The 27304-nt window shown below is 39.3% G+C and overlaps 1 protein-coding gene across 1 annotated transcript in view; it reads right to left on the bottom strand.

Moving 5' to 3' along the window:
• The window catches only part of plecb (plectin b), a 168239-nt gene that overhangs the window by 3691 nt on the left and 137244 nt on the right, over positions 1-27304 (bottom strand). The window contains 23 exon segments of the mRNA XM_051864246.1: positions 2-4732; positions 4958-8311; positions 10293-10391; positions 10588-10692; positions 11016-11099; positions 11649-12005; positions 13308-13446; positions 13959-14134; positions 15073-15230; positions 16991-17174; positions 19489-19615; positions 19743-19897; positions 19979-20131; positions 20305-20430; positions 20563-20658; positions 22080-22184; positions 22367-22528; positions 22614-22691; positions 23071-23389; positions 23550-23704; positions 23834-23927; positions 26449-26576; positions 26907-27002. Of these exon segments, the coding sequence (XP_051720206.1) occupies positions 2-4732; positions 4958-8311; positions 10293-10391; positions 10588-10692; positions 11016-11099; positions 11649-12005; positions 13308-13446; positions 13959-14134; positions 15073-15230; positions 16991-17174; positions 19489-19615; positions 19743-19897; positions 19979-20131; positions 20305-20430; positions 20563-20658; positions 22080-22184; positions 22367-22528; positions 22614-22691; positions 23071-23389; positions 23550-23704; positions 23834-23927; positions 26449-26576; positions 26907-27002 (11181 nt within the window).

The raw sequence follows: 27304 nt of genomic DNA, 5'->3' as shown, positions 1-27304 counted from the left end.
AAATCCCTCGGTTGTAGGCAATTTCGACTGGCAAGCGGTGGCTCTGCTCTGGGTCAATAATTCCCCCAGTAGCAATCTGGGCCTCAAGAAGGCGAATTCCATGGTCTCTCAAAATCAGGCCTTTTTTCATTGCCTGGAACAGTGAGATCATTTTGCCTGTATAAGGATCTCTATAGCCAGTTACAGCCCTCTCAGCAGACAGGAGCTTGTCTTTGAATTCTGGGCCGACAATTCCCATCTTAACTGCTTCATTAACTGTTAACCTGAGGTTCTTGATAGGGTCAATGATATAACCTGTGGCTGCTTGAGCTTCCAGCAACTCGAAAGCAGTACCTGGCCTGATCATATTCTTTTTCATGGCTTGGTAGATAGATAGACGGTCTTTAGAAGACTCCACATACACGCCAGCAATACAGCTTGAGCCCTCAAGATATTTCCGCAATCTATTGCTCACCTCCTCCACTGTTAGTAGCCCCTCATTAAGTTTGCTGACTGTTTCTTCATCAATGATTTTTGAGCGGTATAACTCCTCTATTGTTATTTCTTTTCTGAGACCTTTGAAGAGCAGCCTTCTGTCTGCTAGAGACAACAGATATAGCCCATCTTTGTTAACCTTGCATCTTTTCAGAAGCTGAGCATATGAAACCTTTTCATCCGTTAATGGATCGACATATCCTTTAACCTCATCGGACAGCTTTTCATTTGTCTCTTTGTTAATATATCCACGTTGTGTGGCAATCTCTGTTGGCAGGTGGAAGTTATATTCTGGATCAATAATACCGCCTGTTGCTGTTTGAGCTTCAAGTAGCCTTAGGGCATAGTCCTCGGGCACAAGGTCCTTCTTCATTGCTTGGAAGAGGGAGACAACCTTTCCACTATATGGATCCTTATAGCCAGTGACTGCTCTCTCTGCAGACAAGAGCTTATCATGAATTTCTGGGCCCACCACACCTTTGCGCACTGCTTCATCTACGGTTAGCATTTCATTCCTGGCAGGATCGATGATGAATCCAGTGGCTGCTTGAGCCTCTAAGAGACCAATTGCAATGTCTGGCTTCAGCATCTCTCTCTTCATTGCTTGATAAATGCTGATTTGGGAGTTTGAATCAGTCACCACACCAGCAACACTGCCAGTTCCATACAAGTACTGCTTAACACTTTGCATCTCCATGACATCACGCATAGTCTTTTTCTCTTTCTTCAACAGGTTGTAGGTCTCAAGGTCAATGATGCGGGCATTGTAGAGATCCTCAATAATAATTTGACGTCTTCTTGTGCTGCCCGTCTGGATGTTCCCCCCTTTAATAATTTCTCTCTGCTCCAGAATCTCAATTATAATGATTATCATCCGTTCTTTTGTTATGTTGCCAGAACGATATTCTTCCAGAAGCTGAGCCCTCTGCTCCTCGGGTAGTAGATTTGAATTCATGACATCCCAGAGAGACATAGAGCCCTGACCTTCAATGGGTAGATCAACCTGGGTAGTGGATAGATCACTCTGTGTTTGTTCTTCACTGTAAAGGTATGTCTTCTCCACAACTGTTGGGGCCTGTGGTTTGGAGAGCTTTAGTAGATTTAAACCTGTGTCAGGATCTGCCATACACTTGTCTTTCAACTGTTTGTATGATATGTTCTCATCAGATGCAGGGTCAGAGAAGTACTTGCTTTCAGCAATGCTGCTGGCCAGCTGTTTGGTAACATAGCCACGTTGAATTGCAGTCTCAACAGGAATACGATGACTGTTTACTGGATCAATAACTCCACCTGCTGCCAACTGTGCCTCCAAGAGTGGCATGGCATGTTCTTTGAGGATAAGGTCTTTCTCCATGGCTTGATATAGGGAGATCTTATTGCCTGTAAATGGGTCTTTGTATCCAGTGACAGCTTTTTCAGCAGAGAGAAGTTTCTCATGAAGCTCTGGACCAACAAGTCCGGCTTTAACTGCATCATCCACAGTGAGACATTCATTTCTTGATGGATCCACAATGAATCCTGTGGCAGCTTGAGCTTCAAGCAAGGCAATACCTGTGTTTTGTCTGAGGAATTTCTTTCTCATTGCTTGGTAGATGCTGACTTTCTCTTTTGTAGGCTCAAGGTAAACTCCAGCAATGCTCTCAGAGCCTTGGAGATACTTGTTGACTGAAGAGTTTTTGCTGACCTCTTTTGGAGTCTTTTTACCTTGTTCCAGCAAATCAAAGGTAGACTCGTCAATGATTTTGGAGTCAAATAATGACTTGGGTGGAACTGGTGCCCTAAGTCCCTTAAAGTAGCCCTCCTCTTGTTTCTTGGCATCTTTCTCAGTGACAATTACAATTAAAATCTTTGTAATCTTCTCAATTGTCATTTTCCCAGATCTGTATTGCCTTATTAAGTCAAGTCTTTGCTCCTCAGTGAGATAGTCAGAGTTAATGAGCTCCCATATGGTAACTTTTCTCCCTTTGAAAGGTCCACTCTGAACTTCAACAGTTGCCTGAGTCATTGCATCTTTGGTCTGGGCATCAGTAAACTTCAACTCCTCCTTGGCATTGATGGCATGCTCAGACAAAGGAAGAAGCTTAAAGCCAGTCTTTTTGTCAGTGACACATCTTTTATAAAGCTGCGTATAAGTGACATATTCCTGAGTGTTTGGGTCAAAGTATCCCTTAACGTCATCAGTTGGGTTGGTCAAAATCTTGTGGGTTGCATCATCAAAACTGCCCTTCATGCAGGCAATGTCATTTGGAATACGGTGACTTTGAACAGGATCAATGATGCCTCCGGTTGCCAGTTGTGCATCAAGCAGCCGAATTCCCTGGTCCTTCATGATCAGATCTTTGTTCATAGCCTCAAACAAAGAAATTGTTTTTCCAGTGTAAGGATCTTTGTAGCCTGTGACAGCTCTCTCTGCAGAGAGTAGTTTTTCATGAAGCTCTGGACCGACAACACCTGCTTTGACAGCCTCATCTACTGTAAGTTTTTGGTTTTTAACAGGATCTACGACATATCCTGTAGCAGCTTGTGCTTCCAAGAGATTAAGAGCAGGCCCAGGTCTCATCATGTCCCTTTTCATGGCATCATAAAAGGACATTGTTTGTTTGGTTGAGTCAATAATTACTCCTGCAATGCAGTTAGTGCCTTTTAACGCATTGCGCACATGCTCCATCTCAGACACATCTTTTACCAGCAGTTGTCCTTTCTGCAACTTGTTATAGAGGTCTTTGTCAATAACTTTGGATTCAAGAAGTTTTGTAGCAGGTACAGGTGCTCTCAGGCCATCAAAGGCAAGCTCATTCTTTTTCTCTTTTTCCTCTGCCACAGTTAGAACAATTTTGATGATCTTTTCAACTGTGATTTTTCCAGTTTTGTATTGACGGATAAGATCTTTTTTCTGGTCCTCGGTGAAGTACTCAGAGTTTATAATCTCCCAGATGGTCACAGTCTTTCCTTTGAACCTGCCAAATGGCACAGACACAGTTGTCTTGTCAAAGACATCCCTTGTTTCCTCATCTGTGAATATCCTGGCATTTAGAGCAGCCTCCTCTGAAATGGGCAAAAGAAGCAGTCCTGTTTCTGGATCAGCGACACACCTTTCTATTAGCTGGCAGTAAGTCAGATTTTCTTGGGTGTTTGGATCATAGAATCCCTTCACATCATCTGTTGGATTTTGCAGGATTTTATTGGTGGCTGCATCAAACTGACCCTGCTTATAGGCTACTTCAGTTGGCACACGATGACTGTTGACTGGATCAATAATGCCACCTGTTGCTATCTGAGCCTCAAGCAATCTGATGGCATGATCCTCTCCAATGAGACCCTTCTTCATAGCTTCAAAGAGGGAGATCTTTGCCTCTGTGTATGGATCCTTGTAACCAGTGACAGCTCTCTCTGCAGACAGCATCTTGTTGTGAAGTTCAGGTCCAACTAGACCCTCTTTAACTGCCTCATTGACAGAGAGTTTCTTGTTTTTAACTGGGTCAATTATGTATCCAGAAGCGGCCTGTGCCTCCAGCAGCACTAGCCCTGTCCCAGGAGCAATCTTTTTCTCCTTGATGGCTTGATAGATGGGCATTTTTTGATTTGGATGAACAAGCAGGCCACCAATGCAGTTCTTGCCCTTAAGAACTGTTTTAAGTTTGTCTGTCTTGCTGAGTTCTTGGATTGTGGTGTCACCACTCTGGAGCTTATCGTAGTCCATTTTGCTTAAAAGTCCTATGTCAAAAAGTCTACTTGCAGGGACTTTCTCACGAATGCCATCGAAAGATAATGCAGAGAAACCATGTGTGCTGTCAACTTCATCAGAAATACTTTGACCATTGAGGACTTTTTTGTATTCCGTCTGGATGTGAATCTCCTGGGTGACTTTTTGAGCAACCTCGAGCTGCTGAAGTTTCTCACGCAGTTGCTGGTTTTCCTCAGCAAGCATCCTTTCTTGTTCAAGCTTTTTCCTCTCAAGTTCTTGCATCTCTTTCTGCTTGTTGAGCATCTCTTTTTCAGCCTCTTTCTGTTTCATCAGAGCAGCATCCATAGTGGCCTTAAGTTTCATCTTTTCGTCTTCCATTTGTTTTCTTTGACGTTCTTGTTCATCTTTTAGGGCTTTTGACTTTTTGACCTCTTCTTCAAATTGGCTCTCTAACCTCTTCCTTTCATCCTCAATTTGTTTTTCCTTCTTCAACAGCATCTCCTTTTCTGACATAAATGTTTGCTGGAGAATAGTTTTCTCCTGTTTAATTTGTTCTTGCTGAGCATTTGCCATCTGTAAAAGAAGAAACAATGAACAATGTTAAAACAATGCTAAAAAAAAAACATTCAGACAAATAATTTTCAATGATGTAAATGTCAATTTTAAGATTAATGAGAAAGAATTATGGATTATAATTAAATATAGGAACATAATTGTAAAAAAAAAAGCAATGTTAGTTTTCGGAAAGAGGGTTAACAATGACATACGCAACAATTTATGCCATCTTTTACACAATACCTCTTTGGACTTTTTCTGTAACTCTTCAGCCTCTTTTTTCAATTTTGCCTTCTCATTCTCAAGATCAGCAATGGCTTTGCGCAAGTCATCTGCTTCTTTGTTACTGCTCAATCTCTGTATTTCCAATTTTTCAACAACTGTCAGTCTTTCTTTGGTGGCAAGCTCGGTCTCATGAAGTCGGACACTAATCTCATCTGCCTGCTTCTTGAATTTCTTGGCTTCCTCCTCAGCTTTAGACTGTGCATCACTGAGCTGGGAAACCTGAAGTCTAAGTTTCTCTGCCTCAGCTGCTATCTCCAACTGTCTCCTGCGTTCAGCCTCCAATGATTTTTGGAAGCCCTCAGTTTCCTCCTCAAGCCGTTGCTGCATCTTTTGTTTGTCTTCAAGCAGCTTTTGGGCTTGCTCTTGAGCAAGGTCTTTCTGTCTCTGTAGCATTTCTGCCTCTGCTCTAAGTTTAGACGCCTCCTGAATGGCTTGCATCTTTTCTTTAAGCATCTTTTCAGCAAGTGCTCTTTGCTCTGCAAGGTCAGTCTCTGCAAGATGTCTCATGCGAGCAGCCTCCTGGGCCTCAATGCTGAGCCTGGCAGCCTCCTCAGCAAGCTTTTTCATGTTCTCAGCCTCTTCAGCCAAGAATTTTTGAGTATTGTCTTTGTCCTTCTGGATGAGACGCTGATTCTCCTCTTCAATTCTAAGCTTAAGTTTGATGAGCTCTTCCATTTGAATCTTGACTTTGAACAGTTCCTCCTCTACTTGGGCTTTCTGTTTAACAGCATCACTAACCTCATCCTTCAGGCGATGAAGCTCATCATCCAGGAGAGTCTTCTGTTTGTCTGTCTCATCCAACTGCAGTTTCACTTTAGTGAGCTCTTGCTCAACCTGAGATTTCTGCTTAAGTGTCTGCTCTGCAAGTTTCTTGTGCCTAGCCATCTCCTCATCAGCTACCTGTTTTTGTTTCAGTGCTGCTGCCTCAGCCTGGGCTCGCTTTTCGGCCTCTAGCTCTGCCTCTTTTCTGAGCCTCTCAGCGTCTTCTTGGGCTTTGGCCTGATTGGCTGCCTCAACCTCGGCAGCCTGACGCTGACGATCTGCATCTTCTGCTTGTTGGCGGAGGAGGGCAGCCTCTCTCTCTGCCTTTTCTTTGGCCTTTTCTGCTTCTTGGGCAAGCTTTTTAGCTTTCTCAAACTCTTCCCTGAGCCTTTTCTGTACCAGGCTGTCCTCTTTCTGCTGAACAAGAACACTTTGGATTTGCTGTTCAGCTGTAATTGCTTTCTCAGCAGCATCTCTGGCAGCATGTATTTGCCTCTCAGCTTCTTTATCAGCATCTTCTTTCTGCTTTCTGGCCTCATCTGCTTTCTTTTTGAGACGCTCCACTTCTTCTTGGGCAGCTTGGCGCTGTCGAGCTGCCTCCTGTTCTGCGGCAGTTATCTTTTTCAGTTTTTCTTCAGCCTCTCTTCTTCTTTTTTCTTCTTCAAGGGCAAGCTTACGTAGCTTCTCTGCCTCCTCCTCAGCTTGTAGTTTGCTTTGTTGTGTTTCCTCAGCAATATTCTTCAGCTTATTCAGTTCAAGCTCCAAATCAAGCTTGCCAGATGAAGCCTTCTCAAAGTTAAGTTTCAAGATACGAATCTCCTCTTCAACTATTCTTTTCTGTTTAAGAGTTTCATCTACAATTGTTTTCTGTCTTTCCAATTCCACTTCAGAGGATTTCTTGAGCTTGTCGATCTTCTGCTCAATGTCGTGCTTGTGCTGGCTTGCCTGATCCTCAAGAGCTTTTCTCTGGTAAGCCTCAAGCTCAGCATTCCTTCTCAGGCGTTCATTTTCAGCCTCCTTTTCTTTAAGAGCTATCTCTGCTTCAGTTTTCAAGCGAGTGGCCTCATTAATGGCAGTAAGTTTCTCTTTGAGAATTCTCTCTGCTTCTGCTCTCTGCCTTGCAGCTTCCTCCTCAGCCACTTGCCTCTGCCTCTTTGCCTCTTCAGCAATGGCACGGAGCTTGGCTGCTTCATCTGCAAGATCCCTCAGTTTAGCAGCTTCAGCTTCCAAGAGTTGTTTACTCTTTTCAGTGGTAGACATGCTATCCTTTTCAGCCTTAGACTTCAGCTGCAAAAGTATGTCCATTTCACTTCTAACTGTGGAAAGCTCATCTTCAAGCTGCTTCCGCTGCTGCTCTGCGGCACTGACCTCATTCTTAAGACGGTACAGTTCATCATCAAGCAGAGATCTCTGTTGCTCAGCATGATCAAAATCAGCTCTCAAGCGGATCAACTCATGCTCTGCTGAAAGTTTCTGCTGTGCTGTGCTCTCTGCAAGCTTCCTCTGCCGCTCAAGTTCTTGCTCAGCCATGTCTTTCTGTTTCAGGGCAGACTCTTCAGCTTTGGCCCGTTTTTTGGCCTCACGCTCAGCGTCATCTTTCTGTTTTTCGGCCTCTTCCTGTGCAACAGTCTTTTTGTGGGCCTCTTCCTCTGCCTGGAGCCTTAGACGAAGGGCTTCATTGGCTTTTTGCCTCCATTTTTCAAGCTCTTTCTCAGCCTCCTCCCTTGCCTTGTCTGCCTCTTCCTGTTGCTTTTTGAGGCGTTCTGCCTCCTCCTGCAGTTGAATGACAGTACCGTGCTTTTCTCGGAGTGACTCCTCGAGTTTGGATGTCTTCTCGACGAAGGACATGCGCTTACTCTGCAGCTCAGCAGTGGCACTTTTCTGAGCCACCTCTTGAGCGAGCTTAATTTGTCGGTCTTTCTCAATCTCAGCCTGCTTCATGTGTCTCTCTGCCTCCTCAGCCTGCATCTTGAGCTTCTCAAGGTCATCCAGGGCTTTCTGCTTCTGCCTGGCAGCCTCTTTCTCTGCTTCAGACTTCAGCTTTAACTCTTCCTCCGCCATGCGCTTCTTCTGGGTCTCCTCATTAACCTGTTTGCGAAGTTTCTCAGCCTCCTCCTGAGCAACTTTCCGAAGTCTCTCCGCCTCTGCAGCCTTGTCTCTAAGCTGCCTCACCTCATCTTCTGCAGTGGACTTCTGCTTTACTGTAGTTTCCAACTGAAGTCTTATGATGCGGATCTCTTCTTCTATTTTGGTTCGGCTTTGCAGAGCCTCCTCCACTTGTTGACTCTTCGATTTGATCTGTTGTTCGGAGAGGTTTTTGAGCTCATGCAGCTCCAGCTGGATGTTCTGCTTTTGCCTTTCAGCATCCACAGCAACAATCTCTCTTTTGCTAACCTCCTCTTGCATCATGAGCTTGAGCTCCTGTGCCTCTTTCTCCGCTTTGGCAATGGCCTTGGCATGAGCTTCAGCTAGCTGCTTCTGTTTGTCTAACTCTGCCTGCATTTCAGCCATTTTTTTCCTCTCTTCTGCTTTAAGTTTCTCAGCAGCTTTCTGTATTAGTGGAAGTAAATGGTAAAGAAAATTATGATTAAGATCAAGCATGACAGGGTGTTAAAAGATTTAGTTTACCAAAAAATGAAAATGCTATCATCATTTATTAACTCTGTCATTTCAAACCTGTATGACTTTCTGTTATATTATTCTTCCGTGGAACACAAAAGGTGATTTTATTAAAAATATCTTGACCAGTCTTTTCAACATAATGAGAACCGGAGAAGTCAAGCTCCAAAATGACAAAAAGCACCATGAAAGTACCATAAAAGTGGCCCATATGACTTGTGCATTATATTCTAAGTTTTCTGAAGCTATTATATAGCTTCAGAAAACTTGGAAAACAGCACAGAAGTTGTATGGATGACTGTCATTATGCTTTGTCACTTTTGAAGTTTAAAAGCTTCAAATCCCATTCGTTGTAATTGCATGGCAAAAAACAAAAATAACATTATGAAAAAGTCACCTTTTTGTTCCATGGTAGCAAGAAAGACATTTGAGGTTTGGAATAACATGAGGGTGAGCAAATGATGACAGAATTTTTCATGTTTTCGGTGAACTAATTCTTTAAGTGTTATGGTTTTTGTTTAGCTCAAAGAAAGACAGGTTTAGATGCAAACATGACAAATAGGGTTAAGATAAATTAATAGTCAAATATGATATAATTAATGTATGGAGACACAAGACATTGGTTTAAAACACTACACTCTCATGACATGCGAGGGAGAAGCTCCCAAATGGTAGCACTCTGAAAACCATTTACTGCATTCCAGTTAATCAAAGTGATTCAAGAAAAAAAACTGTCTAATAGTATGCAATCAATATGCTTTTTTTATAAACTAGATGAATGGATGAAAACTGAGCACACAATTAATACAACTTTAAGTGTGTTAACAAAAAAATCCTGACTTTCTAAAGATATATCATCATTCAGACAACCTGATTTGGTGGCCAGACCAAATAGTGAAATGAACAGAACAACTAAATACCAATAGTGCAAGCAAGTACTCCAACGTTAGCAATGGAAAGTAAGCTATAGGTGTTAAAAGCAATGATTTAGGCAGACAAGCAGGTCCAGAGCCACAGATAAAGAGGAGAGGTTAGTATGAAAAAAAAAACATTTCAAGTTACTTTGAAAAATAAAAAAAACTAAGGGCAGTAGGAATCTGATTCTCAAAGAAAATTATTTAGACTTACTATAGTTAAGAGAATATAGCTATGAGAATCAGAAAACTACAATGAACAAAAGTACAATAACATTTACAAAAAAAAAAGCTAAATAATATAAGCTTGATGGGAGGAAATTCAGAATATTCATGAAGAGGGATATTGGAACATGACTATGAAGATGACTAGAGCGTAGTGAAAAGTTTTACCTCTTTAGAGCCCAAAAAAGATCAAGCAATCATCAAGACAAAGCACTGGCAAGCAGTTAGGAGAAGCAAAGAAACCAAAGGTTAGGGTTTGAAAGACATACAGTAGTGAGAAAAGAGAAAAGCATATAGGAAAAGTGGGCCTTATTCAACTTGCTTTCCCTAGTGTGTATCAGACACTGTCTGACATACAAATATAACATGTTCTGCTCTGTTAAAATATTTCAAAATACCTCAACAGCTGCTGGTGTTGGTGATTTAAAAAAAAACAAAAAAGTAAAAATGTATCTGCAAATGATTCATAAGCTATTCTAACTTTTTGTAAAATAAATGTGTAAAAAATAGAAATTGTCCTTGAAAGATAATGTGATTATTAATGCTTATTTTTTAAGCAAGACATAATTTGGACAGGACATATTTATTCTACCTGTCGCTTACTTCTGTTTGTCACATACAGCTTTTGTTTCCAAAATGACAGAATAAATGTTGAGTCACCCATACATTAAGTATATCTAGATGATTTATTTTAATGAGTGATTGGTTGGATTGGTTAATGTTAGTGTGTTGAGTTAGTCTGGTATGAATAGGGTCCCTTTGGTGTCACGCACCTCCTCGTCCTCCAAGCGCCGCTGTGAGTCTGTGATGAACTTGATGTACTGACTGGTAAGCGTCATCAGTTCACTATAGCGAGTTCTCAGAGTTACATACTATGATGAAAAAGATATAAAGCATTTTGATCATTCAGATGATATCAGTAGGTCGGCTGTACTATTTTACAAGATTACAAGATAACATAATTGCACATTTAAAATGATAAAACACCACAGCAATCTATGCAAACATGAGTAATCAAATAATGCAAATGTATAAATTAGAATGAACTGATCTATGAGCTTTTCCAACCTCTTGAATTATGTTATCAGAGGCAGACTCCATCTTGGTTTTCTTCAAAGGAGCAGTCAGAGGTTCTACCTGAGCTTTGTAGGCAACCAACTGTAGTTCATAATCCTGAAAAAAAAAAAAGATTGTAGCACTCCAACAACAAAAACAAAAATCTGTAAATTTCAGCATCATTACTCCAGTCTTCAATGTCACATGATCCTTCAGAAATCATTCTAATATGCTGATTTGTTGATCAAGAAACATTTCTGATTATTAACAATGTTGAAAACATTGTGCTGCTTCACATTTTTGTGGAAACCATGATACAACATAATGGAATGATTTTTTGAAAAAGTGTCATGTGACACTGAAGACTGGAGTAATGATGCTGAAAATTCAGCTTTAATAAATTACATTTTAAATTATATTCAAATGTATAAATCTCTTACCTTAATTGTATCAATGTAAGCTTTGGCATATTTCTGACACTCATCAACTTTCTCTTTGTTTTTCTCAATCTCTTCAAGCAGTTTCTGTGAGGGAAAAAGTCAGTATATTATATTTCTACCTTTTCAATGCGCCAACAAAAAGCAATTAAAAAATAAATTAATTAATTAATTGCAATGTGTAACAGAACGAATGCACAGAAATTAATATTTTTTCACAATTTATTGATCTTCCATATTTCACACTGCTCAAACTTTGTTCAAATTTCAAGATGCCACGCTGTACATTTGTAAACCCTGTTTGTCAATCTGTGGAAATGTTGGCACTTAACTTTCTGAAACATACTACAAAATAATACTTTGTCACTTCAATTAATGCATTTGATATCACTGGCCATTGTTATTTTTAGTTCACTTAGACATTGAAATGAAACATAGCAGATGTTTATGATGTGACTGCAACTTTACAAAGCACATAAATATCTAATGAGGTAAGGTGAAGCTGGTAATGATTTTTTTAAAAGCACAGTTTGAAATTAGTAAAAAAGTGTTAAATCTGTTTTTACCCAAGGGTTATAGAGATGGGTTAAGCGCAGTTTGAAACACCTTTTATAGAAAGCTTGTGTCATTCAGTACCTTCTCCTGTGCCAGTTGTTCTTTTAGTGTCTTGCTGTCAATTATAGGCACTGCCTGGATCTTCTCCTGCCGCTGTTTGGCATCTGCGATCCAGCGGATGAGCCAGTCGTAGCTCTCCCTGTAGTAGCCCTGCTGCCGGCCAAGCTGCTCCAGCTCGCGATGACGCAGGTCGATCTGGGCGAAGACGGCACGCCAGCGGTCCTGCAGGCTGCTCAGGAGCTGTCTGTAGTGTTCTAGCTCAGTGTCCCGTTCAGTGTAAACCTGAAGCATGCGCTGGCTGACCGATGTGGCCTTGGCCAGCTCACCCTCCATATCATCAAACACGGGCCGCTGGGTTTCTGCCTCCACACGCATTTTCTGAACATACAAGAACAAGTTGACTTAATCCCAAAATAAAATTAATGTAACTACATTGTACATACAGTAGACAGTATATATGCTTTTTCATTAAAATAACCAATTAAATAATTGGGCTAAAAGTTTTGTCTCAATCAACAGTCCACCCATAAATGAATATTCTGTCATCAAATACTCACCCATCTTGTCTTTCCAAACCTGTATTTTGAAGAATGTTGGTAACCAAACAGTTTCGGTTCCCATGGATGTCCATTGTATTTTTGAAGTGAATATGAACTGTTTGGGTACCAACAATCTTTAATACACCTTCTTTCATGTTCCACAGACAGAAGAAGATCATACATATTTGTATTGACGTGAGGGTGGGGAAATGATGAGAGAATTTTCATTTTTGGGTGTATAACTGTAGTTTTTCCATGTTAAAATTCTTTCTAGTTTCCAAGTGTAATATGTAGAGTCAACTCTAAGTTGATTTTCCCAAATAGTGCAAAACTGTGGCTCTTCAAAACATAATCTGGTAGTTTAAGAATCAGCCCAACACATGACTATCTGTTTGCCTAAACAATGGCAGATTGGGAAACCTGTTTGAACACAGACATTATTTTGCTATCAAGTTTGGTGCCACAGAAATGACAATTAATTGTCCACTAAACTCAGTTTGAATTGGCTTAAAATGCTGATAGCCTCTTTTTTACACATTTTTATTTTCTTCTATTCATATATCTACATCAGCAGTTCTCAACCAGGGGTCCAGGGCCTGGTAGGGAGCCTCAGCAAACTTCCAAAATGACTTGATGACTTGTACAAAACAAGCATTAAAATACTCAATATATTTCTATAATATTTTAAATTCACCCCCTCAACAACTGTAAAACCTGGATATATGAAGAAGTGTGATTTCTAAAGCTAAGAAAAGTCATGCAAATAAATGCAACATTTAAATTCCATGATGAATACACATTTTTGTAATTATACCAAACTCTAAAATATTTTAGTGGGCAGAAATTGTAAGAATATTTTTAAAAATACTTATTCTCATCCAGTAAATCACAAACAACTTGAAACATCATGTAAATTAATTGGTTAAAAAGAGTGGGATCCTTGAAGGACATTGAGCACTTAAAACTTCTCGAAACCTGAAATTTAATTTACGGAAACTAAGAATGCTGGTCCTTCGAATATTGTTGTGAACAGGAGTCTTGGAGTCAAAAAGGTCAAGCACAGATCATCTACATATTAAATAAATGGTATTCACCTAGTGTCATATAAAACAAAAACACTAAATATTCCATCCTTTGTTACCTTGAGCTCAGAACAGTAGTTCTCCACCTCCTGGACATTTGAAGGAACCGTGTGAACCTCACGCAGGCGGCTCTCATATTTCTTCACGACATCTTCTGCCCCTTTTGTGTTCCGGATCACAATTTCTATTGTCTTAAGCCTACAGAGGAAAGAGTTGACTTGAGCTAATCTTAATCTTGAGCTAATCTTATTAGTACATAATAATAATATACTACCGGTCACAAGTTTGATATAATTAAGACTCTCTTCTGCTAAACCAAGGCTGCATTTTATTTCATTTATTTGAATATACTGTAACCTTGTATATATTGTAAAATATAATTTATTCCTGTGATCAAAGCTGAATTTTCAGCATCATTACTCCAGTCTTCAGTGTCACATGATCCTTCAGAAATCATTCTAATATGATGATTTGCTGCTCAAGAAACATTTATGATTATTATCAATGTTGAAAACAGTTTTTGCAGCCTTGATGAACATAAGAGACTTTTTTTGAAAAATCTTAACTATTTCAAATATTTGACAGGTAGTGTACACACTAATTAATTAGAGACAAAACATGAATGAAAAGAAGCATCCTTGAGACTAGTATTCTGAACAATGGATATGTTGTGCAAAGACAAATACTGCTTAGGTGAGAGTGGTTCTTACTTCTCCAGGTACACTGAGGACAGGTTGTAGGTTTGGTCCATCTTCTGCAGGGTGACAGCCAGCTCTGAGCGCAGGACGGGAGTGCTGGACTGCTCCGGGGAGGTCAGGACCTCCTCAGCTTTCTGAGACACTTTATCCAAGTTCTTCTTAATGCCTTCCAACTCCACATGCACTTTCTGTTTGAGCAGAAACAGAAACTCTCAGAAGATCTGATTTTTTTTTTTTGTTCAGATTTTTTTATAGTGACATTATTTTCAGGGGGGAAAAAAATCTCATTCTCATTACTTTTATACCTCAAATTGTTTTAGTATTTGTTGTTCTGTCTTTAATTTATTCTGCACTATGGTAGTAAGCTTGTTTCCACCATGGAATAAAAAATAAAAGAGGTAATTGCAACTTTTTACCTCACAATTCTGACTTTTTTTCTCGAAATAGCGAGTTTACATCTTACAGTTCAGACTTTTTTCTCAAAAATGCATGATATAAAGTGGCAATTGCAAGAAATAAAGTAAGCACTGCAAGATATAAACTCGCAATTAAATTGGACTTGAAAACAATTCTGACTTTTTTCCCTCACAATTGCATGTTTATATCTTGCAATTCTGAATTATAGTAGCATAATACAGTAAATTATAGTAGCATAATATAAACTTGCAATGAAATAAAGTGAGAATTGTGAGATATAAACTCGTAATTGCGAGTTATAAAGTACAATTGAATTGCGAGTTTATATCTTGCAATTCTCACTTTATTTCTCGCAATTGCGACTTTATATCATTCAATTCTGAGAAAAAATTGCGAGATGTAAACTCGCTATAAATGAGCTACAAAACATCTGGATGCATTACAATAAGAAGAAAATTTGACGGAAATACTGTAGGCTTAATAGTCATGAAAAATGTCACAAGGTAAAAAATAGTGCTGGCCATAAATGATACATTTTAGGGTGAAATAGGATGGACATTTTTTTGACAGGTTTTGTGAAATTTGCTCATTCATCGAAATCACAAATACGGTTAAAATATGTATACCGATATTTCAGTTGCACAGGAGTTTTTACCTGGATAAAAGGAAAAGAAAAGTTGAGGTCAAGACAGTGATTTTTCTGTCGTACCTTCTGTTCCGTACTCTTCTGACTGCAGTCTATGAGCGGATCTTTACCCGCAGGCTGTCGGATACGAGCCACTGTGCGAGACTCGCAATCTTCGATCTGCACGCGCAGGTTTTTGATTTGGGTGATGTACGACTTGCATACGGATTCATCCTGCTCGCCTGTGAACACAAAAGATTTGTTAATATGGTTTTCTAAATAAAAACAACAGTTTATTTCTAATTTTATCTGTGCACTGCAGCCAGTATTCATGTCACACACATTCCGTCTGTGTTAGTGGTACAAATGACATTCCAAAATCAAAAGAAAAGACACAATATATGGGTCAATTTTTTGTTTAAAGGCCTTAATAATAATAAAAAACAAAGATATGACATCCAAAGTATGTAAGTTGGTACAACTAGATCTCTTTTATTGAATCCAAAAGGTTTTAATTATATTTTGCTACATATAAAGGTATTTTAAAGATTTTGAAGTGTCAAAAAGTCATTTGGTTTAACCGTCCAAAGGCCAATACAGCCATTTCATTTGTGATTAAAATACTTTAGAATGTAATAAATGTATATATTTTTTATTCTGGCATGATTTTATAACATCATATATCAACATAGTGCAAAATGGTATTAAAATTATGTGTAGAAGTCGTTGCTTTGTTATGAGAAAGAATGTCCGGAAAAATGAATTTCATTGATGTCATTCGGAGTAACCAATATAAAGGGACCATTTTGGATCAAGTCATGCAGTCAGTATCATGTGACAGGATGTGACATCATTCAGACACCTGCAAAGGACTACATGGTCGTGAAGCAAAGTAACTCTCTCTTAACTATATGAAAAATTCATGTTTTCACTTGATCATACGCATGTCCCGAAACATCAGTCATTCGGTACAACCGCTATAAAACATGGAAAATGTTGTAATATTTTAAAAACTTGTACTAAATATAAAATGATTGATTGTCCTTTTGTTTGCTAGCAAGATATCAGCCTGTTAGCAATATCATCATTCGGTATAACTAAAAGTGTCTGAAATTTTTGCGCGTAAAAAAATAAATATGACCTCACATTGTGTGAATCGTGTTTAAAATTTCGTGAGTCATAAAAAAATTCGGATTGGGTTCAATTTTCTGCATTTTTTGCACCCGTAGAAAGCATTTTGAGAGTTGTTTTGACAATTCAGAGCCACCGTACAAGCGAACGCCAAAATTTTGAAAAAGTTGATCCACAAAGCACAAAGCACTGTATGACAAACAAAGTGCGAAATACAAAGAGATGGAATATAAAGACAGATTGTGCCAGAAAATTTCAGACTCAGTATGCAAAGACCTTTAGTCTCCATGCCACTGATCCTGTTATCAGTGGGATTTCTTTTGTCATTTGCTCTCAATCAGACAATGTGGGCGGAGTTAGTGTAAATAGCCTCTGCCAACAAGGTGGGGGCTATTTGCACTTGGTGTACAATTTTAGGATTCCATGTTGGGAATCCAAAGTGTTTCATTGGATTCCCCTTATTGGGTGTCATCTAAATTACAAATATATGAGGAATACAGAGATAGAAATTCATCGTTTGACCAGGATGCGTTTTTCCTCTGTATTTAACACTATATTGAGTTTAAATCCAGTACATGCACACTCTGTAGAGATGCGCAGTTAGCTAAAGCACAGGAGACAAACAACGACAAAAGCTGACACAACATGTTTTTCCATTTATAATGCAGCTCATCCATGATAACAAAACTTTGCTCATGACTGTCAGCAGGAGCACAAGACTCACCCTGTGCTCTGACAGCTGCTCCTGTAACGTGAATTTAACAGTTACCCAACATATGTACAAATATCACCCTCATTTTTGAAAAGTGTTTAATGGTACACATTGGGCTTTGTCAGAGGCTTCATTTTTACTGTGGGGTGAAGTCTGTACCTTTCTCCAGGGTGCGGAGCAGGTTGTCGAAATGCTGTGTTGTCTCCTTATAGTCCCTTTCGATCTGCATGTTTTCATTTGAATCGAAAAGCTTCGAGTCTCGGCTGTCTTTGAGAAAGTCCTGATAGTGCAGTTGAAGGTTCCTCAAAATCAGATGGTACTCGTCTGACTTCATCGTCTTGAACTGAAACACAAGTGGACAAACACATAAACCCATAGCTACTTTCAAATTCAAAATGGTTATATTTGTATGTTTTCTGTGATAACAATAATCTTAATTTTGTCTTTTGTCCAAACTTATTCTCAGATGTTAAAACAGTTAAATCACGTCTTCTCTTTAATTTGTTTGGGAGAGCCCTTGAAGGACCTTTTATTCAATAAAGCAATTCTCCTTGTTTACCGACTGTTTCCTAAATATAACTCAGTGGATCTGCAACTGAAAATCAAGTTAAATCCCATCTTGTTTACTGCAGAACTAAGGTACCCGTAGACATGATCAACCGGTACAGTTTTTAGACTGTTGTCTCTATTGCGTTTACATGCTGGGCCATAATGAAAGCTTTTCATCTGAATGTGTTTTTAAGCCTTGTGGTTTAAAAAACAAGCGATTTTGAGCAATAGAGTGGTGCAGGAATGATGTTAAAACCTGGAAGACTAATTTGCCATTGGTTCCCTAGTACTTTTTTATGTTTTTTTTGGTTTGTTTTTTTTGTTTGTTTTTTTATGAGTAAAGAAAGGTCTGTGGTAAACATAACTTGATGATACATAAACGTTTTGTTCTACAATGTGAACAGCAGACCTTATTTTACTCAAAAAAAACCTCATAGAGTGTGTTCGCATTTGTATTTTGGTCCTCTTGGTTCTTTTGGTCCAGACCAAAAAAAGAAAATAATACATGTAGTCCTGGTTCGCTTAGCGTTCATACTGTCATTTTTAAGAACAAACCTAAAGATCCTAAAAAAACCTAAAGAAAAAAAAAAAGGATTTTGTGACGGAAATTAAAGAACATCCAAAAATGCTGTGTTCTGGGCTAAATGCGCTTGTTGTATGTGTGTATATATGATGGTATTTTGACCAGCTGAGAACTGAAGAGTTTATAAAATGTGTAAAGGAGTCAAAACAGCAGCAGGAATCCCTCTGTCACACACACAAACGAAGATCTGCTGCGAAGAGACGTGGTTCTGATGCCTGTACCAAACTGTGATGGGTAACATCGTGACTATGACGAGAAAAAAACAGGTATGCTTCAGCATTCTGTCTTTTTAGGGTGTTTTTGGTTCGTTTAGATATCTTTGGTCTGTGTTGCGTTCATATTTCAGTCGAACCGCACTAGAGTTTGTTTGGAAGCGGACGTGGGTCTTGGTCCACTTGTTTGGTGCGCACCAGGTTTTGGATGCCAGCGTTCATTGTTATTCAGATTAAAACTAATTAAATTAGTTCTCTGCTAATCAAACAATCTTTCACTGCTCTTGACTGAATCACTTTTGTAACTTTAATAAGAATAAATGTATATTTAATTTGCACAGTGAAGACTATCGCTGCATCAGAAATACTGTCTGAGTAGCTACTACATATGAATTTCAATTTACTTCACAACTGTTAAAAAAGTATGTTCTATATTAGTATGAATATGGGTATTATGAATGAAATTCCGATGTACTACATCCGCAATGTTGTTACCGTCATGTGACTTACCAGCGTCAGTTGCGTCACTACATTGCCATTCACAAATCCCCTCCCGTGGCCTCATGGATTAGTGAAGAACTGTTTTTCGCATACTATACTGTATACTATGGAAGTCTTTGATTTCAGACGCAGTGTATGTATTGGTTTTTTGTACATTTAATTACTTTACAATTCATGTTGTTTATTTCCATGTCTAGTGCTTGAAGTTTTTTAGGAAAGGTCTATTTCATTTGTGTCTTTGTTCTATTGTAGTTTTTTGCCCTATAGCTTTTTTTGTGCCTATTGCAATTTCTGATATCATAAAAACTTTATTTAAAGCAAAAATATCATAAATGTGACCATGGACCACAAAACCAGTCATAAGTCGCACAGATGTATTTGTAGCAATAGCCAACAATACATTGTACGGGTCAAAACTATCAATTTTTCTTTTATGCAAAAAATCATTAGGATATTAAGTAAAGATGCTCCATTTAGATATTTTGTAAATTTCCAACCGTAAATATATCAAAAATTTATTTTTGTGAGTGAATATGCATTGCTAAGGACAACTTTAAAGGCAATTTTCTCAATATTTATCTCGGTCAAATATTGTCCTATCCTAACATACCATACATCAATGGAAAGCTCAATTTAAAAAAATTGACCTTTATTACTGGTTTTGTGGTTCACTATATATCTAGTGAAATAATCAACCAGTACATTACCTCCAAATAAGTTTCATAAATACATTTCATAATCACTTATTTGTTAACTTAATGGCTCAAACATCAATAAGTGACTAAATGCCATGAATAAAGCAGAGAACAGACCATAGAGATGTTCCATGAGCGGATGAGATGGATGTCTTTCATCAGGTATTGCCAGGACAGCAGACTCCTGAGGTCAGCATGCAGTTTCTGCCACAGAACCAGTGTCTGCTGGTGACCAGCCTCCAGACTGTGAGAAACATCAACATAGCTCAAACAAAAACTGTATCAATGATACCAAAACAACACTGGTTGGCAGTAAATACCAATGTTTGTTTAAAGGACTCCACTGTTACAGTGACTTTTATATCATTTACCTGGACACACTCTCGACAGCCTCCTTGTTGACGGGCGGCACCAGGAAGCAGACAGAAGGTACGACGGCCTCATTGCCCGAGCGGTGCAGAACCTTCCACTGGAAGGGCTGGGAGTTATTGATGAGTGCGCACTCGTCACCCTTGTGGAACGTGATCTGTTATGGGAAACAAGGATTTAAGCATGCAGCACAAAGCTCCGGCTGACTGTGTGCAAGAGCAAATGTGACTGCGTCTACCTCCATCTGTTTGTAGTCACACACGGACTGGATGGGCAGTTTGCCTCTGAAGGGGGTGGTAGGGTCTCGCGGCTTCAGCTGGATGACCGATTTGGCTCTCTTGTTCAGGCTGGCGATGTCAGTCTTAAACTCGTTCAGCTGCTCTCTTTCCTCCTGTGATGAATAAAATAATGATAAGATGATAAGATCTCTTTAGTAAATCTTTGCAGTAAGCTATCACTATCAATAACTGTATACCCGCAAAAACAAATACCAGCATTACAATATATATATGGTAACACTTTAGATTAGGGAACACTATTCACTATTTATTTACTAAAACTCACAACAGCGTCTTGGAGTAAATCCTCCAAACGAGTGGCAGTGGTGGTGCGGTCACACATGTACTTCTTCTTCATGGTCTCCTGCATCTTCTTCATCCTCTCCTGAGCATCTCTCACATCAGCAAAGAACTTTTGGTAAAACGGATGATGGAGGTGGAGAAAGAGAAGAGTACCGTTTATACATGATTGACTAACAAAACGTTTTGCTGAGGTAAAGAACGTGGTTACATTATATTTGACAGACATTTGATGATGCCGTACCTGGAAGTATGCAGTGTTCTCTTTGACATGAGTTTCAATGCAACAGCATACTTGAAGGATCCAGCTCCACTGGGTCTGCAGAGCTGCGGTAAAGACCTGAAAATCCCCAACACAACACGTATGTAACAAATACAACATACTGTACACTAGCGTTCAGATGTCTAGGGTCAGTAAGGCTTTTTTTTTTTTTTTTAGTCCACTGCAGTCAATAATTTTATCCCTTAAAACTCATCTTTGATAATCAAAATGACATATTTCTGCCTTAAAATAGCTTGAATGTAACTCTAGACCCTTGCTTCATTTAGTATACATAGATCGATAAATATGCAAATTAGTCCCCGCCTCCATTCAATCACACCAGCTTGGACTACCTGATCCACCCGGTCAACTGTAGTACACACTACACCATGGCAGGTGGAAATATTGTTTTAAGTCTGTCATATATGTTTAAATAATATTCATAAAAATGCTTGAGAAATGCTAGTCCACGGTCAACTGTTAGTGGTATCATAACAAAGTGAAAACAATTGGGAACAACAGCAACTCAGCCATGAAGTAGTAGGCCACGTAAAAATCACAAAACGGGGTCAGCACATGCTGAGGCGCACAGTGCGCAGAAGTCGCCAACTTTCTGCAGAGTCAATAGCTACAGACCTCCAAACTTCGTGTGGCCTTCAGATTAGCTCAAGAACAGCGTGTAGAGAGCTTCATGGAATGGGTTTCCATGGCCGAGCAGCTGCATCCAAGCCTTACATCTCCAAGTGCAATGCAAAGCATCGGATGCAGTGCTGTAAAACACGCCGCCACTGGACTCTAGAGCAGTGCAGACGTGTTCTCTGGAGTGACGAATCACGCTTCTCTGTCTGGCAATCCGATGGATGAGTCTGGGTTTGGTGGTTGCCAGGAGAACGGTACTTGCCTGACTGCATTGTGCCAAGTGTAAAGTTTGGTGGAGGGGGCATTATGGTGTGGGGTTGTTTTTCAGGGGTTGGGCTTGGCCCCTTAGTTCCAGTGAAAGGAACTTTTAATGCTTCAGCATACCAAGACATTTTGGACAATTTCATGCTCCCAACTTTGTGGGAACAGTTTGGAGATGGGCCCTTCCTGTTCCAACATGACTGTGCACCAGTGCACAAAGCAAGGTCCATAAAGACATGGATGAGTGAGTTTGGTGTGGAGGAACTTGACTGGCCTGCACAGAGTCCTGACCTCAACCCGACACAACACCCTTGGGATGAATTAGAGCGGAGACTGCGAGCCAGGCCTTCTCACCAACATCACTGCCTGACCTCACAAATGCGCTTCTAGAAGAATGGTCAAAAATTCCCATAAACACACTCCTAAACCTTGTGGAAAGCCTTCCCAGAAGAGTTGAAGCTGTTATAAAATTTTGATCAAATAAATGCAGCTTTGAGATTTCTGTCAAAAACATTAAAAAATCTTACCAACCCCAAACTTTTGAAAAGTAATGTATCTATGATACTTATGTGATGTAAGAAGTGTAGTTCATGCCGTACCTCAACAGTCTTCTTGCCTGGATGGCCGTCTTTAATGAGTTTGTCTCCAGTGGCCTTGATGTCATTGACCTTCTTCTCCCTAAGTTCCAGTTCTCGCATGAGTCCCTGAGGAATTAATTAGGCCATGAAGAGCACTTCAAACTGTAAAATATTATCCATTTACACATCCAACTACAATAAGCAACAAGTCCTGAAACAACCCATTTACCGACCAATCAAAGTCAAAAATATCCCCTTAATCCTAACCCTAAACAGATAAACGGGTTTATAAAATGCTCTACACTTACTGAGTAGTTCTCTTTCTTTGCACCCATGTTGGTGTTGCGCTCACTCCAGTCGTAATTGATCTCCTCTTCCTCTTTCTCATTAAGCCACATCAGTTCCTTGGTGGCGGCGCTGACAAAGTTATATAGCTGGTCAAGATTTCTCATGCGGGACTTGGAGGAGTTCTGGAGAGAAGAAGTATACAGTATATGTTTAGATGGATGTGCACAGGCTTAATGATTTTCAATAGCTACTGGTTAGAACGCTTACCAGCAGTCTGCCGTACTGCAGATCCAGTTTGCCCAGACATTCTCTGTATGTGCCTTTACTAGCAGGCGAGAGTTGGCTCTGAAATACACAAAGAGTTGGAGACGTCAGATCAAGAAATGCTCTAAAGCTCTTTAAGGTAAAATTAGGAGGTAAAATTGTACATTTGTTTAGTCAAGTCCAATTACAAGTTACAACAGTTACAACAAGTTACAGTAAATCATGATGTTAATGTTTATAATATCTTCTTGCCTTACAACCATATTTGGCAGATTATAACTGGGCGATATCATAATTTACATTTTGCGATGATATATACATTTGTAAAACTAAGATTTGCTATATAGTATATTTCGCTTTATGTGAGTGTACTTTATGTTTGCTGGTGAAGTTGGATACACTTTTAATAGTTGCATAATTTGATAAAAATTATTCGTAAAAAAAATAAATAAATAAGTACCTCATCCGCACGTGCTCGCTCAATCTTAGCCTTGAAGTCCTCAATGCTTTGGTGAAGACCTCTGTGGCTGCCCAGCTGAGTTTCCACAGACGGAAGATCAATGCCCCACTCGGCAGAATCGATCCTGCGCTGGTTCTCCTCCACCCAGGCTAACAGGTCCTGTGCGTAGTGGAGAGTGACCTCATCCAGCTCGGGTCGCACGCTTTGCCTAGGCTTCTGGGAAACTTGGGTGAAGGTGACACGAGAAGCAGTACTGGACTTGAGCCTTAGATTGTAGTCACTGCGCAAGTTCACCAAGCGCTCATGTAAGCGGTAGACCCTAAGAAAAGAAAATCACAAGTCATTGTTTTTCTTTGATGTTGTGAGTTTGAGTTTATTTAAAAGACATCATTTGTAATATTTACATATGTAGACTGACATTCTTTACTGGAGGAAGGTTTTCAACTATAGTAGTGCCAAGAAACATCAAATGGACTCACCTGCGATACATCTGCTCCGCCTGCAGGTGGCGTCCATCTTTGAGAAGCTGTACATCGTTAAAGAGGAGACGGATCATGCCATCGGCTTTGTCCAAATCTCTCTCCACCTCTACCGTGTGCTGCGCTGGTTTCCCCGCATTCAGGAAACGAATATCCTGCAACAACAGTGACGAGGAAAGTCACTATAATGCATAGTCAAAGCCTTCACGGCAACTTCATAGTTCAAGGTCAAATTTGACCAAATAATAACTGCATTTTGAAGATTCTGCAGAATATGTTCTCACCGTCTGCAGTAGAGACTCGGTCTGGTTGAGTTGTTCCTCACACATGCCTGATTCTATCTGCACTTTATTGACAATCTGTTGGAGACGTTCTAACCTGGAAATGATCAGAATTTGCATACAAATTATTAAACTGGCAGTTCTTGGCCAGAAATATAGCTGCAAGCAGCCATTGATGGGCCAAGCACAAATAATCAAGCAAGAAGTAAAATCATCAGTAAAATATACCATTTTATTTCATACTTTATTGTAGTTAGTGGCAATTTAATATTTTGTTCAGTTATAGCAACACCAACAGGCACAATCACACCACTTTTTTGTGTGTCCTCAGAGTGTGCCCATAAAAAATTTGGTGTCAAATTTGGTGAAAATATCTCATTTCGTTCAGTATATCTATGACTACATAAAAAAATGACCCATGCACGACTTTTATTGCATTTGTTTGCCACTTACTATCAAAATTTTGGCATTTGGGCTTTATTGCATGGCCAACAACCTATGTTTCCGTATTTTCTATGGTGGTTTTATCTCGATTGGATGAAGATATTCGCAAACGTTGTTTTAACGTGAAATAGCAACATTGCACAAACCACAAGGCTAACATGTTAGGTATGATTGGACTCAGAAATGGGGCCTCAGGTTATGCTTGTCATAACATGTACCAAGTTTGGTCAGAATACACTAAAGCATTGCGGAGATATAGCCTCACATCCAATTTGGCATGCTCTTCTTTGAATTTGTTTGTGTGTTATTTGAGAGCATTGGTTGGGTTTATCAAAAAGCTTTTGATAACTTTTAGCCAGCATAGTCTGAAGATGATCTGATTTGATTTTCATGAAAATTGGAGCAACCGTCTAGGAGGAGTTTGAATTTTTTTTTTTTGGCAGGAAAAGTTTCAAGGCGGAAACTAAAAGTCATAAGGTGCAATCAAATCATATTGAGCCAAGGAATCAGAGGAAAACATTTTGTTTCTAACCTTTATGGTTCAAAAGTTATTAGCGTAAACATGAGTGAAAGTTTGGACAAGTGGTGGCGCTAGAGAGTTTGATCTAGAGACACCAAATTTGCTGTGGTTAATGTTGGGACTGTCCTCTATCAGTGTGCCAAATTTCATAACTTTCCCGCAAGCGGTTCTATGGGCTGCCATAGACTCCCAGAGCAGATAATAAGAGTGCCAACGGATACAATAGGTGCCATCGCACCTTCTGTGTTTGGCCCCTAACAAGGTGCAATCGGGACCAGACGTTATGCCAAATAGTCAAAGGTCCGGTGTACGAAGGACTATCACACATACAACTGAAAGTGAGTTTTTCCTCAATAGAATTAAGGGATAGGATTTATTTTTTTAAATTAAAATAATACAAATGAGAATAATAAGATAGGAGATTACTTCATACAACCACTAAAAATCACCTGTATGGTTAAAAGTAATTGAAAAAAACAAAACAAAACAAAACAAAAAAACATATCAAGATAGTATGTATCAAGAAACTCACAGTTTTCCACGATGAAGCAAATGCTCTAAACGATATGGGTCAGTCATAAAGGCCATTTTTTACAATCCAACAGCAGGCAAGACTTTCTCCGAAATGCATAAAATCATGTTTTTCTTGTTATAATCCTGTCATGGGACTCGGACAGACCAAACCACAGCCAGGGAAAAAGTTGTTGTGGCGCTTGGTCAGCCATTCCACAGTCCAGCCCATAAAGGGTATGTGTGCTGAATATTACACTTGTCCAGCAAGAAGCAACATTGTCTTGTGACAGGGGGATGTGTCCTGTTTTAGATGATATTCCCTCTCCTTCTAGATGAATGATATTAATAACTGTTTTTTTTTTTTTTTTCCAATTTCATTCACTCCAGATCAAAAATAAAAATTGCAATATTCCTTTACATTCGCACTATTATTATTAGTTCTCTGTTTTGACTACCTTACCTTAAAGACGTCTACAGTATATATAAATTATGTCTGTTGTGATTGGCTAAACAATTTGCATGTGAAACTACCATGACAGTTCACGCTGTCGTTCATTACGGTATTGCTAAACACTGAGGTATATGTAACATAAGCAGTCATATGGTTACGAGAGTTTTAATGAATGAACAATAAATATAGTGATGAAATTACATACAAAAAGTGTTGTCACTTTGTGTTTGTGAAATAAGAATAGTGGAACATGTTAACAGTTAATGTGATGAACTAAAAATCACCAAAACACCAGCCGATTAAAAGCCACTAAGCAAAAATGATGAAGAAGAGTGAATATAGAAGCTCTGTCTGCCAATGTCACTTTTTAATATCTGATATTTTGTATCAAATGCAATGAAATTCAAAGTCCTGCTTAAGTATCCAAATACGTTTTGGAGTCACATTGAGATCTGGTAGAGATGCATCATTCTCACGCAGCTCTTATTAGTCTAGAATACCCTTCATTGTGTGTTATAATGGCTGATGTAATGTCAGTTTTTGGACTGGCAGACTGTCCTATTCTAGTCAGGATCAGTCATTCCATTACACACCCATTACATTCCCATATTCACAAAGACCACGAGACAAAGCCACAACAAAACTAAGACTGCAGAGTGAGAGGTCTGTGTTTTTAGACATGTTCCTCACCTCTCAAACTCGATTCTGAGCAGTCTCTCCCTCTCCAGAATGGCCACGTGAAGACGCCCCCATTCCTTCTCAACATCAATGGGGTGGTAACCAGGAGGAACCTTAACCTGACCAGCGTGAACCGCACTCTGTGGGAAATTCGCAGAACATCATATTAGGACAGAAGTAATATATCAATATACAGTAATATATCAATAAAATAATTTGGTTTCACTATATTTCAATAGTCCACTTTAGACAATCTACTAAATATAAGTAACTTCGCAACTACATGTCAACTAACTCTCAGTAGAGTATTAGTAGACTGTTAGGTTAGGGTTCGGGTTAGAAGTATAAGTTGACATGTAGTTGCAAAGTTACTTATAGTTAGTAGAATGTCTAAAGTGGACCATCGAACTAAAGTGTTACCAATTATTATCTCATGTTACATTATGAAGTCTGACATCCTGTGTACAAACCTCAAAGGTATGGTAGAGGTGTTTGGAGCGGCTCTTGTCTGACTCTTTGGCGGGCAGCTCGGTTTCTTTAAATTTCAGAAACTGACGCCACAGAATCTACAATATAATTAAACAAGCAAACCAATAAATAAAAACAGATGCTGGAATATTCATATAGTATAAATTGTGCAAGACACAGTTTGACCTTGATCATCTTCAGCAGGTACATTTGAATTCAAATGCAGTAAGCATTTATTGAAAGTACCCACTCTTTGTTATTCATCAAACATGGAGTGAGGATTGTTTCACAAAGCTGGTAATATAAGCACCTTCCCTCAGACTAAGATGATATACCCATTACACAGCCGCCCCACCCTGATGAGACAGAGCCATACAAAATCAAACAAAGACGATCAAAG

This window comes from Ctenopharyngodon idella, chromosome 16 (assembly GCF_019924925.1).
Source record: "Ctenopharyngodon idella isolate HZGC_01 chromosome 16, HZGC01, whole genome shotgun sequence".
Classification (NCBI taxonomy): Eukaryota; Metazoa; Chordata; class Actinopteri; order Cypriniformes; family Xenocyprididae; genus Ctenopharyngodon; species Ctenopharyngodon idella.
The sequence above is the reverse complement of the archived record's forward strand: the minus strand, read 5'-3'. Positions and strand labels throughout refer to the sequence as shown.